The 15,848-nt window shown below is 44.0% G+C and overlaps 1 protein-coding gene across 1 annotated transcript in view; it reads left to right on the top strand.

Annotated features, from left to right (window-relative positions):
* Positions 1-15,848, top strand: part of LOC129837170 (t-SNARE domain-containing protein 1-like) — a 170,301-nt gene that overhangs the window by 68,166 nt on the left and 86,287 nt on the right. Inside the window, exons 5-8 of the mRNA XM_055903090.1 lie at positions 4,835-4,925; positions 5,045-5,119; positions 5,298-5,354; positions 8,420-8,587. Of these exons, the coding sequence (XP_055759065.1) occupies positions 4,835-4,925; positions 5,045-5,119; positions 5,298-5,354; positions 8,420-8,587 (391 nt within the window). The remainder of the gene's footprint in view (positions 1-4,834; positions 4,926-5,044; positions 5,120-5,297; positions 5,355-8,419; positions 8,588-15,848) is intronic.

Raw genomic sequence — 15,848 nt, 5'->3', positions numbered from 1 at the left:
GAACGAAACAACGTGTTTAACGGCATCTGCCTGAAATCCTGCTGACAGTACACGAAAACCGCTAGCCAACTTACCAAAACAACTCAGCTCTTTCCTGATTTGATCATCCGTAATAAACGGAGGCAAATTTGCCACTACCACTCTTGTTGAAGAGGTAGAGAGAGGTGAAATTGACACCAACACATCCCTTACAAATATTCCGCTAGCAATTAGCCTCTTTTCATGAACACAACCACAGCTTTGTTCATTCTAGAAGCAGAATGTATAAATTCAGCTCCTACCTGTTCACCGACCGCGAGCAGAACCTCCTCCACCTTAACTCTGTTCTCAGGAACACACCTGAATCCATGCTGTATTGACAGCGTCTCCTCCGCGCTAGGCTGAGAAGCCATCGCGCACACCACACCTTCCAAACCCCAGGAAAGTTACTCTGTCCTCTTCCACCCTAACTTTGAAAAAAACTTTGGATACCGCTAAAAACAATATTGCATTAACCTTCCACCATAGAAAATTACATGTAAAGATAAGAATCAAGAAAGTTAATTAGGATAGAGCCCTCCACACCAAACACTCAAACTCCAAAAAACACCCAGCATGCACTGCGAGAGAGAGAGAGAGAGACAGCAGGGTTCTGTTGAGACAGACTGCTTATTTCTAAGGTCATAAGAGCTCACAGACAGTTTAATTTCAACCAGTTCAGTTCCATCCACCATGTTGCCTCAACACAATATCACTAGCCTCAGCCCTCACCTGAACTTAAAAACAACTAACAAAACCTCATCCAGAGACATTACTACTCCACTGAGACTAGGGTTGGTTTGGTGATGCTGATTGCTGTTGGAGACAGAGTGGTTGTTCCACCAATTCAGTGCCTTTTAAGAAGTGTAACTTGGTGTCACGCCCTGATCTTAGAGATCCTTTTTATTCTCTATTTGGTTAGGTCAGGGTGTGACTAGGGTGGGCAATCTATGTTTTATATTACTTTGTTGGCCGGGTATGGTTCCCAATCAGAGACAGCTGTCTATCGTTGTCTCTGATTGGGGATCATACTTAGGCAGCCTTTTTTCCACCTGTAGTTTGTGGGATCTTGTTTTTGGTACTGTGCTGTTTAGCCCTACTAGACGTTACGTTTCGTGTTTGTTGTTTTTTCGGTGTTCTTTTAATAAATTAAAATGTACGCCTACGACGCTGCACCTTGGTCCGATCCTTCCATCGACGATCGTAACATTTGGTCAAAAACATTTTCTGATTTCATCTAATTTTAACATTCTGTCATAAAGAACACATTTCCATCTTCATAAAAACAAGAGGTAAAATTTAAGAAATGACCATAGTAAGTGCCGATTCAGTGCCAAATAATGTAACAGGGTTGTCGGTAACAGGGTTGTCGGTAACAGGGTTGTCGGTAACAGGGTTGACGGTAACAGGGTTGATGGTAACAGGGTTGACTGTAACAGGGTTGACTGTAACAGGGTTGACTGTAACAGGGTTGACTGTAACAGGGTTGACCGTAACAGAGTTGACGATTTAATCTTAAATCAGCCATGAATTCCCTTATGACAGGGAGAACGGAAGCTAGTTGTGTGCAACAGGGAGTGGCAATTTAATGCAAGTTCCACAAAAAACAGGTAATTGCTAAAATATTTCTATCCTGCATATCTATAGGTAGCAGCGATGATGTGTTATGCTCAGTTTTGCACCATAAAACACCAGAAAATGTCCAAAAAGAGTAGAACAAGCTCACTTGCTTTTAGACTATGATTTGTTTATAGTTTCTTTAAGAGAAAAACATATAAAAGGAATAGTTTCACCATATTATAATGAGATTCAGTTCATGTATGTCACGGCCGTCAAAAGGAGGAGACCAAGGCGCAGCGTGGTATGCGTACTTTCTTCTTTATTCTAAGAATGAACACTGAACAAAATTAACAAAATAACAAAACGAACTGTGAAGCTATAGAAATGAGTGCTGAACAGGCAACTACACATAGACAAGAACCCCTAGATACACAAAAACCCTAGACAAGACAAAACGAGCATACCCACTCTAGTCACACCCTGACCTAACCAAAATAATAAAGAAAACATAGATAACTAAGGTCAGGGCGTGACAGTACCCCCCCCCCCCCCCCCCCCCCCCCTCAAAGGAGCGGACTCCCGAACGCAAACCTGAACTTATAGGGGAGGGTCCGTGGGGGCATCTACCCTCGGTGGCGTCTCTGGTTCTGGACGCCGCCCCTCCTCTTTACACTGAACCCTCCGCCTTTATAGATCCGGACAATGGATCATCGCCGGAGGCTCTGGACTGCGGATCATCGCCGGAGGCCCCGGACGGGGGACCGTCGCTGGGGACCCCGGGCCGGGGAGCGTAGCTGGAGGTTCCGGACTGTGGCCCGTCGTTGGAGGTTCCGGACTGTGGCCCGTCGTTGGAGGTTCTGGACTGTGGCCCGTCGTTGGAGGTTCCGGACTGTGGCCTGTTGTTGGAAGTTCCGGACTGTGGCCCGTCGTTGGAGGTTCCGGACTGTGGCCCGTCGTTGGAGGTTCCGGACTGTGAAACATCGCCGGAAGCTCTGGACTGGGTACTGTCGCCGGAAGCTCTGGACTGGGTACTATCGCCGGAAGCTCTGGACTGGGTACTGTCGCCGGAAGCTCTGGTCTGTGGAAGCGCACTGGAAGCCTGACGCGTGGTGCCGGAACTGGTGGTACCGGGCTGAGGACACGCACCTCAGGGCGAGTGCGGGGAAGAGGCACAGGCCGTACTGGACTGTGGAAGCGCACTGGAGGCCTGATGCGTGGTGCCGGAACTGGTGGTACCGGGCTGAGGACACGCACCTCAGGGCGAGTGCGGAAAGAGGGCACAGGACGTACTGGACTGTGGAGGCGCACTGGAGCTCTAGAGCGTATAGCTGGCACAATGCGTCCTGGCTGGATGCTCACTTGAGCCCGGCAAGTGCGAAGAGCTGGAATAGAGCGCACCGGGCTATGAATGCGTACTGGAGACACCGTGCGCATCACTGCGTAACACGGTGTCTGACCAGTCACACGCTCCCCAGCACGCCTGCTCTGCAGTGCTCTCCATGCTAGAACCTCTCTCCGGAATCTTGCGTTAAACTCCTCATCCGGCTCCTTGACTGGCTCTATGTGCCCTCACAAAAAAAACTTCTTGGGGTTTCTGTGGCCTACCTCATTGGTATTTCTCCTCGTAATATCGCCGTTCCGCTTTTGCTGCCTCTAATTCCTCCCTCGGAAGGCAATACTCCCCAGCCTGCGTCCAGGTTCCTGCTCCGTCTAAAATCTCCTCCCAGGTACATTCCTCCTTAACACGCTGCTTGATCCTTTTATGGTGGGTTCTTCTGTCACGGTCGTCGTAAGAAGGAGACCAAGGTGCAGCGCGGTATGCGTACATTCTTCTTCATTCTAAGAATGAACACTGAACAAAACTAACAAAATAACAAAACGAACCGTCAAGCTATACAAAGGAGTGCTGAACAGGCAACTACACATAGACAAGAACCCCTAGATATACAAAAACCCTAGACAAGACAAATTAGGATACTCACCCTAGTCACACCCTGACCTAACCAAAATAATAAAGAAAACATAGATAACTAAGGTCAGGGCGTGACAATGTAATAGGGTTGACCTTAGAATGAGGGACACTAATCACATTAAATAAATACGATTCTTCAGAAATGACAGTAACTAGGGCTTTACAAGGATGGTGAAAATGTTGAGATTATTTGGGGGATTAAGTGATTTACAATCTCCCTAGAAGAAATGTATTGCATTTTTCATGTGGTCTATATTAAAGGACATTTTATGTAATATTGCAGGAGTTTAAAATGCAATATTGGTGCACAATTTAGACTGATAATAAAGGTACGCAAAAGGCACTACTCTCATGGAATGACCCAGAGATGCTTCAGTAAATTTGTTTAGGAGTGTTTAGGAGGAGACGTTGAAAATAAATGTGAAAAGATACAGGCAGCCAGGACTGATATTAGTGCAAGAACATGTTTTTGAGCATGTAAATGTGACTATTGTCTATCAGAGATTTTAATATGATTTCCACAATTACAAGAGTGTCTGAAATCAGTAAACTTACTGAGGGCATGTATCTTTTTGTGTTGTCTTCACAATGTACTGTTTGGCCAATTGCGCCATGAGTGACAGACTGACAAGTTGAATTGTCTAAAATTATACTTTTCGATTGAATCGCCATTGCCACTATTTGATAATAAATATGATTGTAGACAATAATTGGGATTCATTCGTTCAACATAATAATCCATATTGTCCTTGGCTGAAAGCTGTAGCCATAATGAGTGCACTTCAATCCTCCCACCACTGGGCAGCACTGTAGTTTGTAAGTTGCTGTGTTTTTTGACGGTGAAAGCCTGGGTGGCTCCTATTTGTTCATCCCTGGCAGAGAAAGAACACCCAGCGCCCCTCACTGTGCCACTGGATAGGGCCTAGCCCTACCTCTGCTCTGTCAGACTGTCGTTAATATTGATTCACTTAATTGGTTGAACTTAACTCTCTCCTATGGAACTCTGAGAGGTCGCCCTAGCCAGCCCAGAATGCACACTGTCCGTTCTAGAATCCAGCGCCAGGGGATAAAAGCTGCCATGTCCTGCCACGTCCTCCAGAGTTCACGACCCCGAGAATAACCTCACTAATACCACCTTAGAGGCTAAAGACTATGTGCGTCTCTTTCTCTCTCTTTCACTTTCTCCTTCTTTATCTCACTCGCTTTCTCTTTCACTCTCTTTCTTCCTTTCTTTCTCTATGTATTTATGTCATTCTCTCTGGCTCTCTTTCTCTTCAATTCCAGACATTCTATACAGCAGCAAACCAACAAAGTCATCACCAGCACCAGTCAACTCATCAAACAACTCTCTGACATCATCACTGGCTCTACACGGGTTAAAAAGCTTTTTTCATCTATTCTTCCAGACTTTGTATCTAATTAAATACACAGAAGCAGAGACAGGAATTAAGATAATTGTCACTAATCTTCGTTCTTCTTTTCTTGTTTTCACAGCAAGATCGTCTTCGCCTGACTAGACTTAAGACAGAACTCTCAGAGTCGGTTCAACGCTATGGAGATCTGCAAAAGGTTCCCTTGCATTGCCTCATGTCTTCTCATCTGTTTAGTGGGGTGTTGTTCTATAGAGAATGGTGACCTTGTGACATGAAAAATAAAGAGCTGCAATACACGGCTGCAATATACAGTATGTCTGACAATATGAACTAAATGCTTCTCTCATGCTCTCTCTCTTCTTGTGTCTCTTCAGAAAATTGCAGACCGTTCGAGGGCCTTGCTACCCCCGGCACAGACAGAAATGAAGCAGGTGAGTTTGATGCACAGTGTATCAGTCTGTACCTTCTTCACAATGGCCTTTGTTCCATTGTGAAGGTGACAACGCTCATTAGAGACAAAGATAATAAGCTTGGCTCTCCTTGTTTGATTGCCTTCTTATAAGAGGTTCTTTGAAGCTTTGTCTAGTGTCTCCTCTCTTCTCTTCGCTCTTCTTTCAGTTCTCTCCCCCTCTCTTCTCTTCCCTTTTCTTTCTGTTTTCTCTCCCTCTCTTCTCTCCACTCCCAGACAATATATTTGCTATACATCCAAGTCCCTTCAGTACTGCCACTGTTGTTCAACACATTATCTGTATTTTTATGTCAGTTGAAAAGTTCCAAAGGGACAGACACATTATGGGTTTGAGCTGGGTTATATGTACATTCTGCAGGACAAAGTTGTCCCGACTACATCAACACAGATCTTCCCATCCCTTCAGGGGAGGAGGAGGTATGATAAGAGATCTGTGATAGGATGATCCTGCTTTTTTTCACTGAGGAAGAGAGGCAGGTGAAAGTTAGGAAGAGAGAGAAAGATTGAGAGAGAGCGAGAGAGAGAAGAGACAACAGATAGGTTGGTATTGTATACGAGCCACAGACAGTATAGCCCAGAAGAACTAGATAAAAAATAATTTGAGGTAAAAAAGGAAGAGATGGACTCTGATACCATGTGATGATTCTATCCATCCACCTTTTTTATGCTTTCATTGGTAACCATCACTTTCAGACTACTAAAATGGAAAAATTATAATCCAATCTATATTCAGTCAGACATCACAGAAATAGACTCACATACAGTGGAAAATCATGACAATTAGTATGTCTACATTATGATTATACATATAGTCATGGGCTATACCATATTAAAACGGGCTTGAGGTCAGATAACAGGTATCATTTTGATACACCAGAAAGCATTGAGTCTGGAGACCTCTCTCTCTCTCTCTTCTGTGTAACCCGTCGTTCTTTCCCCAAATCTAAGGAGTATTTTGTCTCCCGTGGTGACAAATGATTACATGAGATATATATATCCTTCTCAGAACACCTTTGGGGACAGGAGAGGAGACAACTAAAACAACAATACACCAAAGTCATTTGTTGTAAGTCAGAGATGAATGAACAGTGAATCATTTTGAAGGTGTCACATTTCTATGAGTTCTAAGAGGGACTGAGCGGATTTTTTTTTTACCTCTTCACAATACAATTAAATCATGATTGAATTTATTCATATATCACACCGGCAATAACAACACTGAAAACTGCACTGGTCCTTATCAAAAGCACTCAATAAAGCTAATGAGAAACTCAGACATCCTTTATGATGCACTGTGTAGTGTTACTGTGTTGTATGTGACACTGTGTCACTGTATACTGAATCTTACTGGCATCCACTTACCTGTAAGTTACTGTAAAAAAAGGTACAGTATATTGCCGTACATTCAGAATAAATGTTTAACAATACATTACTGTAAAGTACATACAGAACCTTTTTTTTACAGTAACTTACAGGTAACTGACTGCCAGTAAGTTACTGTAAAAACAACCAGATATTTTTCTTTACAGTGATGTCTCATTTAGCTGTTCATGCTGGTAGCTAGGCTGTCATTGCCTGATCTCCATCTAACCTTGTATACTTCCTCGTGGTTTCACTGTAATGTCCTGGAATAATATCAGTACGATCATGTCAAGTAGAGCGTTGCCTGAAAATCAATGCAAATAGCTGTAACTTATGTTGATGTTATGGAAACATATTTCACATTATCCCTAACTTCCCCTGAAAAAGTTCTCGTTTGAAATCATACTGAGCTCAAATGACCCGCTGGAGAATACACAAACTCAGGTATCAAGGTTCTCCTTACACACCCCTGAACCCTACAGCACCAGGACACCAGAGGCTTATGTATTAAGGCTTATTTTCTGCTGAATCAATTTCATCAAGGTCTTTTCATTATGCTGGCTCAAGAGGAAAACGTCTCAGACTCCAGATATAAGGACAGGTTACGTAACAGTGATTATCTTCAGTGAAGAAAGAAACTTCAATGGACCGCAAAAGTTATTCCTTTTTTCATAAATGTGAATTTCTTCACAAATCACTACATTTCTGCAGTTTTAGGGAAAAGCAGTTGGTCTGTAATTTAGTAAAGCCCGGCCAAGAGACCTATACCTCGGATGTCAGTAACACTATTGTAGCAGATGGTGCATATTCATTGACAACAAAAAGCAAGAACAGCACAGAAGGCAGAGCAGATAGGCTGTGTGGTTCACATTGAGTGGGCAGACCAAAGACACAGGCCCCTGTGTCTAGCCCCTCCCTCCTCCGTACTGAAGAAGCTACCCACAGTAAGGGAGGAACGACAGGATGATTGGATACACTGTGGGCAGGAAAAACAAAAGCCACCTCAGGGTTTTATCAATGGCATAAATATGCAATTAGGGGTCAAAATTAGCAGATCAATGTGGGCCTCTTTCAGTGACCGACTCCCACGTTTCCATTGAGTGTGCTGAAAGGAGAGCGAGCTCAGTAAACTGTCTGCACAGAGAAGAAAGGGGTCCTAGTCCTTTTTGATTGAACTTGGGAAAACGGTGTGAAGAGGGGGTGGTAGCTGTCTAGAGTGATATATTTAAAGTGTAAAACATTCTAGTTGTGTTAAGGTGAAATTGTATTCCGGGTGTACAGGATGTTTTCCCCCCACTGTCTGGCCTCTCCGGTTGACTCGGGTACTGTGTCTCAGATCATGGCAAGCACAGACGACCATGAGTCAGCCAGGGGTTAGCCCTGGGCTGTGAATCACACTGTCTGGCCTAGACCATTAGTGGAGTCAGAGAGAAAGAGGTGCAAGACAGAAGCAATGTAGATTGGTATTCTCAAAACAAATCTAATTATAATGTTCTCTTGTTTACATGTTTGTTTGTCTGTCTGTTCGTGTGTGTGTGTGTGTGTGTGTGTGTGTGTGTGTGTGTGTGTGTGCGTGTGTGCGTGTGTGTGTGCGTGTGTGTGTGTGTGTGTGTGTGTGTGTGTGTGTGTGTGTGTGTGTGTGTGTGTGTGTGTGTGAGAGCACAGAGTCCCCAGACTCCATTTTCAGAGCTGTGTGAGGAGGGGGGTCCCCTGTTTGGCGGTGCAGCAGAGAGCTCCGAGAAGGATGGACAGGAGCAAGCGTTCCTCTCAGAGATCAGTGAGGAAGACGTGGAGGCCCTTCGCCAGAGAGAAGAGGCCCTGCTGCAGATTGAGGTATGGAGCTCAGACATCCACATGCTGTACCTTAGTTTACAACACCCTGCCTTAACGTCTCAGTGTTCCTGAGGAGAAACGGGCAAAAACCTTCTACTTTCCAATGGCACTGTTGCTTTCAAATGAATGGTTTGCTATCTAAAGAATGCAGTGTTCAAAGGGAGAGTTGAGGTAATCTATTTGCCAGTAGTAAGGGCAGTAATCCATCTATCCAGCATCAGCTTTGGGCTGGTAGCCGTGTCTTTAGTCGAGTTGTTTTGAAAATTACAACACTTTCCAGCCAAAGTGCCCAGAGTATCCGTAGATTGCATGGAGAGACAGAGAAACACTCAGAAATAACTAAGTAAAAAACAAACAAACATTGTGATAAAGCTTGTCGTTTACAAAGTGGCCAGAGAGTGCAGTGCCCCGACGCTATTGTCTTCAGAGAGGTCAATAAAAAACACTCTACTTTAGTAAATAGACACTCAGCCAATCCCAGACTCCACCTCCCATCTGGGCAACCTATTAGTATTATGTCTCAGTACTGAAGCCATTTTCACCATCTCTTCTGCATATTAAACGCTACCCAATTACCTAGGCGCCTTTACGGGCTTGTTTGTTCTCTTACCTAAGTGTGGATGGAATCACAATGTTCACCAGACTTCCTTTCACGGCTCGTTTTGAAATACAAAGCATCACATCAGGTAACTACAGAGTGACGTCCCAAATGGCACCCTATTCCATATTTAATGCACAACAAACCCATAGGACTCTGGTCAAAAGTAGCACACTATATAGGGGATAGGGTAGCATTTAGGATGCAATCAGGTCTGATTCCACCCAAACAGCTGTTTCCCTCTCTTCCGCCGGTGTCTGAGACAGATGTGAAACCAGATAGATGTGAACTCTAAACGACAGGATCACTCCGCTGTGGGTGACTTAAATGGGTCTGATTTCAGAGAGGTTTCAGATATTTGTCATCGGCATCTCCTGACGTTAGGTTTATCCTATAGGTCCCTCTGTGTATTTTGTGTACTCTTTGGAGAAAACTTGGGAGAAGAAAAAGAAACACTAATTGCTTTAATCAACAACAACATATGGACATCATTCAAGAAAGGAGACCAGAATTTCACACAGCTTTAGAAATGACACCTTGATACAGCCCATTCCAGCTGAAGGGAGTTTACAATCCACTGCAATGTGTGAAAAGACTTGAAGACTAATAACAATACTTTTGGGGGAGTTGTATCTATCTGTAGTCAGAGTCAGACATTTCAGAAGTTTTAACATCGATGTTCAGAATCACCTCATCTAGCCACATCGCATGAGCCTTTTCCGAACAAGACTGGAAAAGTAGCAGCATCAATCTGTCCTCATTGAGTGGTACAAAAGCACCAAACTACTGAATGAGCCTCAGACACCACTTACAGCTTAATTTGTGTGGAGCGGTCGGAGATGGAGGTAGTCATGATAATTGGTTGTTCAGAAAGGCACTGAGATGGAGAGATTCACTTGATTGGTAGCTCAGACAGGGTTGTCTGGCCTCTGTTTTAGTCATACCCACACAGATAAATGTCAGAGTGACTTCCCTGGCAGGTGCTAAGGGGCCTGATGGTGTACCTTGGTGAGCCTAATAATATCTGACAATGTGCTTTTCCCTATCCATAACCCCACCCCCATCTCTCCAAAGCCCCCCCCCCTCTATCTCTCCTCTTTCATTCTCTCCTCTTCCACTCTGTCTCCCCTCTCTTCATCCATCTCCCTGAGGACCTTAAGATCAGTTCTGTCTGCTGTTATCCAAGGAGAACAGTATCAGCACTTCCCCTCTGAGACAAAAACATGTTGATCTGTTGCCTTGGGTTGTTTGCCATCGTGTGTGTGTGTGTGTGTGTGTGTGTGTGTGTGTGTGTGTGTGTGTGTGTGTGTGTGTGTGTGTGTGTGCACTCAGGCAAGACGTTCTCGCTGTGAATGGAAGATAAAGAGTGCAGCAGTTTTCAAACAGGGACCAATGGGGAACATGGGAGGTTACAGTGGTTCTCTCCTACTGACGGTCCGCTACCTACACTAAGGATACTCTGCTGTTCATTTTACACACCAACACTGGGATCAGTCAGGAGGAGTTTGACACCATAGAAAAAGAATAACCATATTGGATGGACCCATGTGTAGCACATGGGGATGTGTGAAACGTACTCCTCAGCCTGAAGTGTCCCCACTTGCGCCAGCGAATAGCTAGCTTTTTGCGTGGCGCCGACTGGTAAGACTCTCTAGGAGGGCGGTGACGTGTGATAGCAAGGCAGAGGTCCTGGGTTCGAGCCTCGGTGTGAATCAGGAAGAAGTGGTGCCCACTAAGCAAGCAGTGTGACGTCCTTTACAGGTGCAGTCAGATTACTGTGGTCTGAGAGGCTTTAACACTGTTCTAGTCATTCTATGTTTAACATTCTTCTGGGATGGGTAAATCAATTCAGGCCTATCGTCCTTGACTACCATGATATTATTATAAATGCTTAGAGAGAGAGAGACAGAAGATAGACTATAAGGTAGTATCAGGCTTAGGTGGCAGAGGTTTATTCTGCCTCTGTACCATCTATACTGTCAGCTCCCAGCTGCCCGTCACACACACTGTGATCGTCGACGCCGAAGATCATTTCATCAAAAATAATTCAAAAAACAGCTCAGGGCAAAGCAGAGGCCAGCTTTCAAGGGGAATCTGAATACAACACCTGGCCCTGTGAAGAGGTAAAAAAACGGCAAAGCGTGTCTCTCCTACCAATGCATCCACAGGACAGTGAATCTGATGCTCTGCCCTTGGAGATAGGTAGCACCCCCTACATGCAGCGAGCAGAGATAGCATGCAGAGATAGCATGCAGAGATAGCATGCAGAGATAGCATGCGCTAGATGCAGCTCTCAGGTGTGGTCATAAAAAGAAAAACAGATTGATTTAAATCTTGCACATTATTTTGCAGTATGTGTAGGAACAAACTGCAACATCAATGGTCTGCATAGCACAGACCTGTAGGAATATATGGGACTTCCATGGATGTTGCAGGATCCCCAGATGATTATATGCAATCAGTTACATGTAATCTGATTACAAAAAACTGTAATCAGTCACGTTACCATCAAAAATATTGTAATAAGATTACAGATACTTTTGAAATACTAGATGATTACATCTTGGATTACTTTTAAATTCAGAAAGGATGTTTGTGAAAAAATATGTTAAAACACCTTTCTGTTTTCTCAATGACATTCAATTCAGCATTCAAAAAAGGTGCAAGTTAAAGTTTGTTCTAAATGAGCGAACTGACCACAAGTCAGACACCACTATGATGACACACCAAATGTGTCTGATGGATATTTTTGTCTTCTTCTAATGTAACAGAAAATAATCAGATTACGTTACTGACCTTGGGTAATCCATTAATTTCATTACTGATTACAATTTTGGACAGGTAATCTCACCATAAAAGGCTATGCATATGAAATACACACCTCCCTAAAATTGACCGTATTGTGGTAGAAGAAATCACAATGACATACCGTATCCTCATCATGGAGACACACAAACAAAATAAATCACAATATGAATGTAATAAATACACAATATAAATCACAACACAACCTCAACACAAACCTTCAGCAAACAGGACCCACGCAACAGGAAACCTTCAAATGGAAATAAACCCCCTTAAATATTGTCATTCTGGCCATGCCTCTGGCTGTCATTCGGTTCATGTGATGTGCATCTCTTTAGTGTGTGTTCTGGGGTTGTAGGTCTTTGGACAGCTGAAGGAAAGGCAACATTTGATTTTACATTCTAAACCGTTTACTCAGCAAGGGCAAAAAAGACACATATCATGCTCCAGCCCTTTGAAAGACAGTGCATGTGAGAAAATGTCATCGTTTTCCCTCTTCTTTTCACCAGTAAGTGTGCACATAAATCTGCTTAACAGTTTTTCTGCTGTGGCAGTGACACTGTGTCCTGTTGCCCAATGCCTTTGGGCTGGGGTGGTTAGATATGGAGAGAATTTTCTAGCAGTGCTTAACACATTTATCAGAAAGAGAGGGAGGGAGGGAAGAAAATGGAGGATGGGGAGAGAGAAAGAGAGAGAGAATGGTAGAGAGAGAAAGAGAAAAGGAGGGAGAGAAGGGGAGGGTGCAGGACAGAGAGAGAGAAGTCTGTTGGTTCACACTTTCATCCTCCAGGTATCTAGATGGTTGTAGAATGGATTTACATGATCGTCAGTGTTGTAATGCCTTGTCATAAGGGGTTGGTGATTTCAAGGTACTTTCATGTAATGGTGATGACAGCTACAGTAAACTGCCTTTGTATCTAGTCTACGGAAGATTCCTTTTCAACTATTGATAATGACAGGGAGAAAGGCCACAATCCATCATATAAGGGCACAAGGCGAGACCCAAATGCAGACACAAGAGGCAGATGATTGAGCTCCAATATTTATTATAACAAAAGGGGTAGGCAGAAGGCAGGTCTGGGACAGGCGAGAGTTCATAAACCAGGTCAGAGTCCAAACAGTACCAGGCGATAGGCAGGCTCGAGGTCAGGACAGGCAGGGGTACAGTGAACAGGTCCGAGTCCAAACAGTACCAGGGGATAGGCAGGTTCGAAGGTCAGAACAGGCAGAGTGGTCAGGCAGGCGGGTTCAGTGTCAGGACAGGCAAGGGTCAAAACCAGGAGGGCTAGGTAAAAACAGAAACTCGGGAAAAATGGAGCTAGAAAAAATGCTGGATGACTTGGCAAAACAAACTGGCACAGAGAGACAAGAAACACAGGGATATATACACTGGGGATAATAAGCGGCACCTGGAGGGGGTGGAGACAATCACAAGGACAGGTGAAACAGATCAGGGCGTGACACATCAATCATGGTTAATGCGTTTTATTCAAATTGACTGCTTGATTGAAAGTCATAGCAGAAAATGGACTGGCTCTGAGCTTTCAAAGAAGAGAAGTAGCCGTCCTTTCAAAATGAGAAAATGAGTGACCGTGCAACGGGAAGAAGGGAGGAGAAAATGAGTGACCGTGCAGTGGGAAGAAGGGAGGAGAAAATGAGTGACCGTGCAGCGGGAAGAAGGGAGGAGAAATGAGCAGTGTTGACAGCAGATGATGAGTAATGTGCCTGTGCAGGGTGAATACAACATCACCTCAAGGTGCCAGGATGAGAACAGGCATGGCAGGGCAGTAATGACTTGGTCTATCTCTTCAACCAGTGTCTGTCTGCACCTGAGAATCAACATACATAGCATTACCCCATCTATGTTCAGACAAAAAGTATCGATTTTATAGAAAATCCTCAGAGAGCTATTGTCTGTCTGTCTGTCTGTCTGTCTGTCTGTCTGTCTGTCTGTCTGTCTGTCTGTCTGTCTGTCTGTCTGTGTCTCTGTCTCTGTCTCTGTCTCTGTCTCTGTCTCTGTCTCTCTCTCTCCTCTGTTCCAGTCTGGTTGACAGGTATGCTCTCGTTCCTCGGCTGGTACACAAAGGACAGGTGGGTGGCTCACCTGTTGGAGGGTGACGGAGCAAGCCCTGAATCTCCCAGACTCCTCCTCATGGGGCGGTGCCAATGCCAGGCACTCATCAGAGCTTTGAGCCGTGTGGCTGCGTTCGTTGGTCGTGGCTGAGCTGCATACCCAATTAGGTCCTATTTCTGGTGCTGCTATCATTTACCTGGAGGAGGAGGGTATTATTTGCTTCACTAACCCACAGTTGAGTCCCTTCCACTCCGCAGACACCAGAGGTGATCTCTACACCCGGTCAACTCTAACTCTCACAGGAACTTCAATTCCAGCATATTCATGTCCTTCTAGAGTTTTGCTGGTCCTGGTTGAAAACGGAGTCATTGTTTGGGACTCCATGCATTTGTTCTCTTCTCCAAGGCTTCATATGTCCCTCATCTCAGCACGACAATGACTGTTTAAAAACATAATGGGCAAACTATTTCCTTTCCGTTGTGATCTTGATCCTCATGTTTAACATTTGGTAACATATTATATATGAGCCATAACTGGGATGGATCCCACAGGATACATCAGCTTTTTACAGAGGAGAATACAGTCCTATTCTTCCACTTCCTCCTTATTTAGTGTGCACTAAAGCACTATCCGTGCACTATCAGCCAATCGACTGGTCTTGTCTTCACCGCTAAGCCTTTGGAATCAACTCAACCTGCAATCTCTCATGGCAATGCTCATATCAGCCAATCGTCAGATCTAATTTCTGGCGGTGTCATCCCGACCCAGACTCTTGTTAGACTTCAGGAACATGAGGAATGGAACAGCGGTGGCGACCTTGTGGACTTGTCAATCAGCCGCTTGTTTTTGTCTCCTTTATCTCAGCGTACAGTTTAATTGTGTGTCTGGTATTGTTACGGTGGCCTCTGTGTCAGATGGAACTGATGTCTGCATCTGTCTGACATTTATTTCACATGAAACAAAGACAGGCCCCTCTGCCTCTTACAAGAGCTCTGTTTGTTGACTGTCAATTGCATCACAGAAACACCATAACAGATGTGGTATTGACATGAAGAGTCAAACTACTGACTCCCGTGACTTCGACATACTCTCATTGGTGGAGAAATGACCCAGTGGTCTTACTTGACTAAAAGTAAATATACCTTCAGAGAAAAAATGACGTAAGTAAAAGTCACCCAGTAAAATACTTCAGTAAGCGTATAAACGTATGTGGTTTTAAATATACTTAAGTATCAAAAGTAAAAGTATAAATCATTTCATATTGCCTATATTAAACAAACCAGATGGCACTATTCTTGTTTTTTTTATTTACAGATAGCCAGGGGCACACTCAAACTTACAAACGAAGCATGTATGTTTAATGGGTTTGCCAGATCAGAGGCAGTAGGGATGACCAGGGATGTTGTCTTGATACGTGTGTGAATTGGACAATTCTCCTGTCCTGCTAACTATTCAAAATGTAATGAGTACTTTTGGGTGTTGAGAATGGAGTAAAAAGTACATTATTTTCTTTAGGAATGTAGTGAAGTAAAAGTATTCTAAAATATATACATCCCCAAAATACACAGACACCCCCAAAAACTACTTAAGTAGAACTTGCAAATATTTTTACACCGCTGCATACTATAGACAAACTGACATGGGAAATTTCTTCACCACCGTGATTTATGAAAGAGGAGCTGAATTGCTAGCAAGACTACTATCACGTTTCAGGTAAGACCCAAATGCAGTAGTAAATGAAATAAATGTTTGTTACAGCATCAGGGGCAGGCAAACAACAGGTC

Source organism: Salvelinus fontinalis, chromosome 38 (genome assembly GCF_029448725.1).
Source record: "Salvelinus fontinalis isolate EN_2023a chromosome 38, ASM2944872v1, whole genome shotgun sequence".
Classification (NCBI taxonomy): domain Eukaryota; kingdom Metazoa; phylum Chordata; class Actinopteri; order Salmoniformes; family Salmonidae; genus Salvelinus; species Salvelinus fontinalis.
Note: the sequence above shows the minus strand (reverse complement) of the source record. Positions and strands in the feature narration are given on the sequence as shown.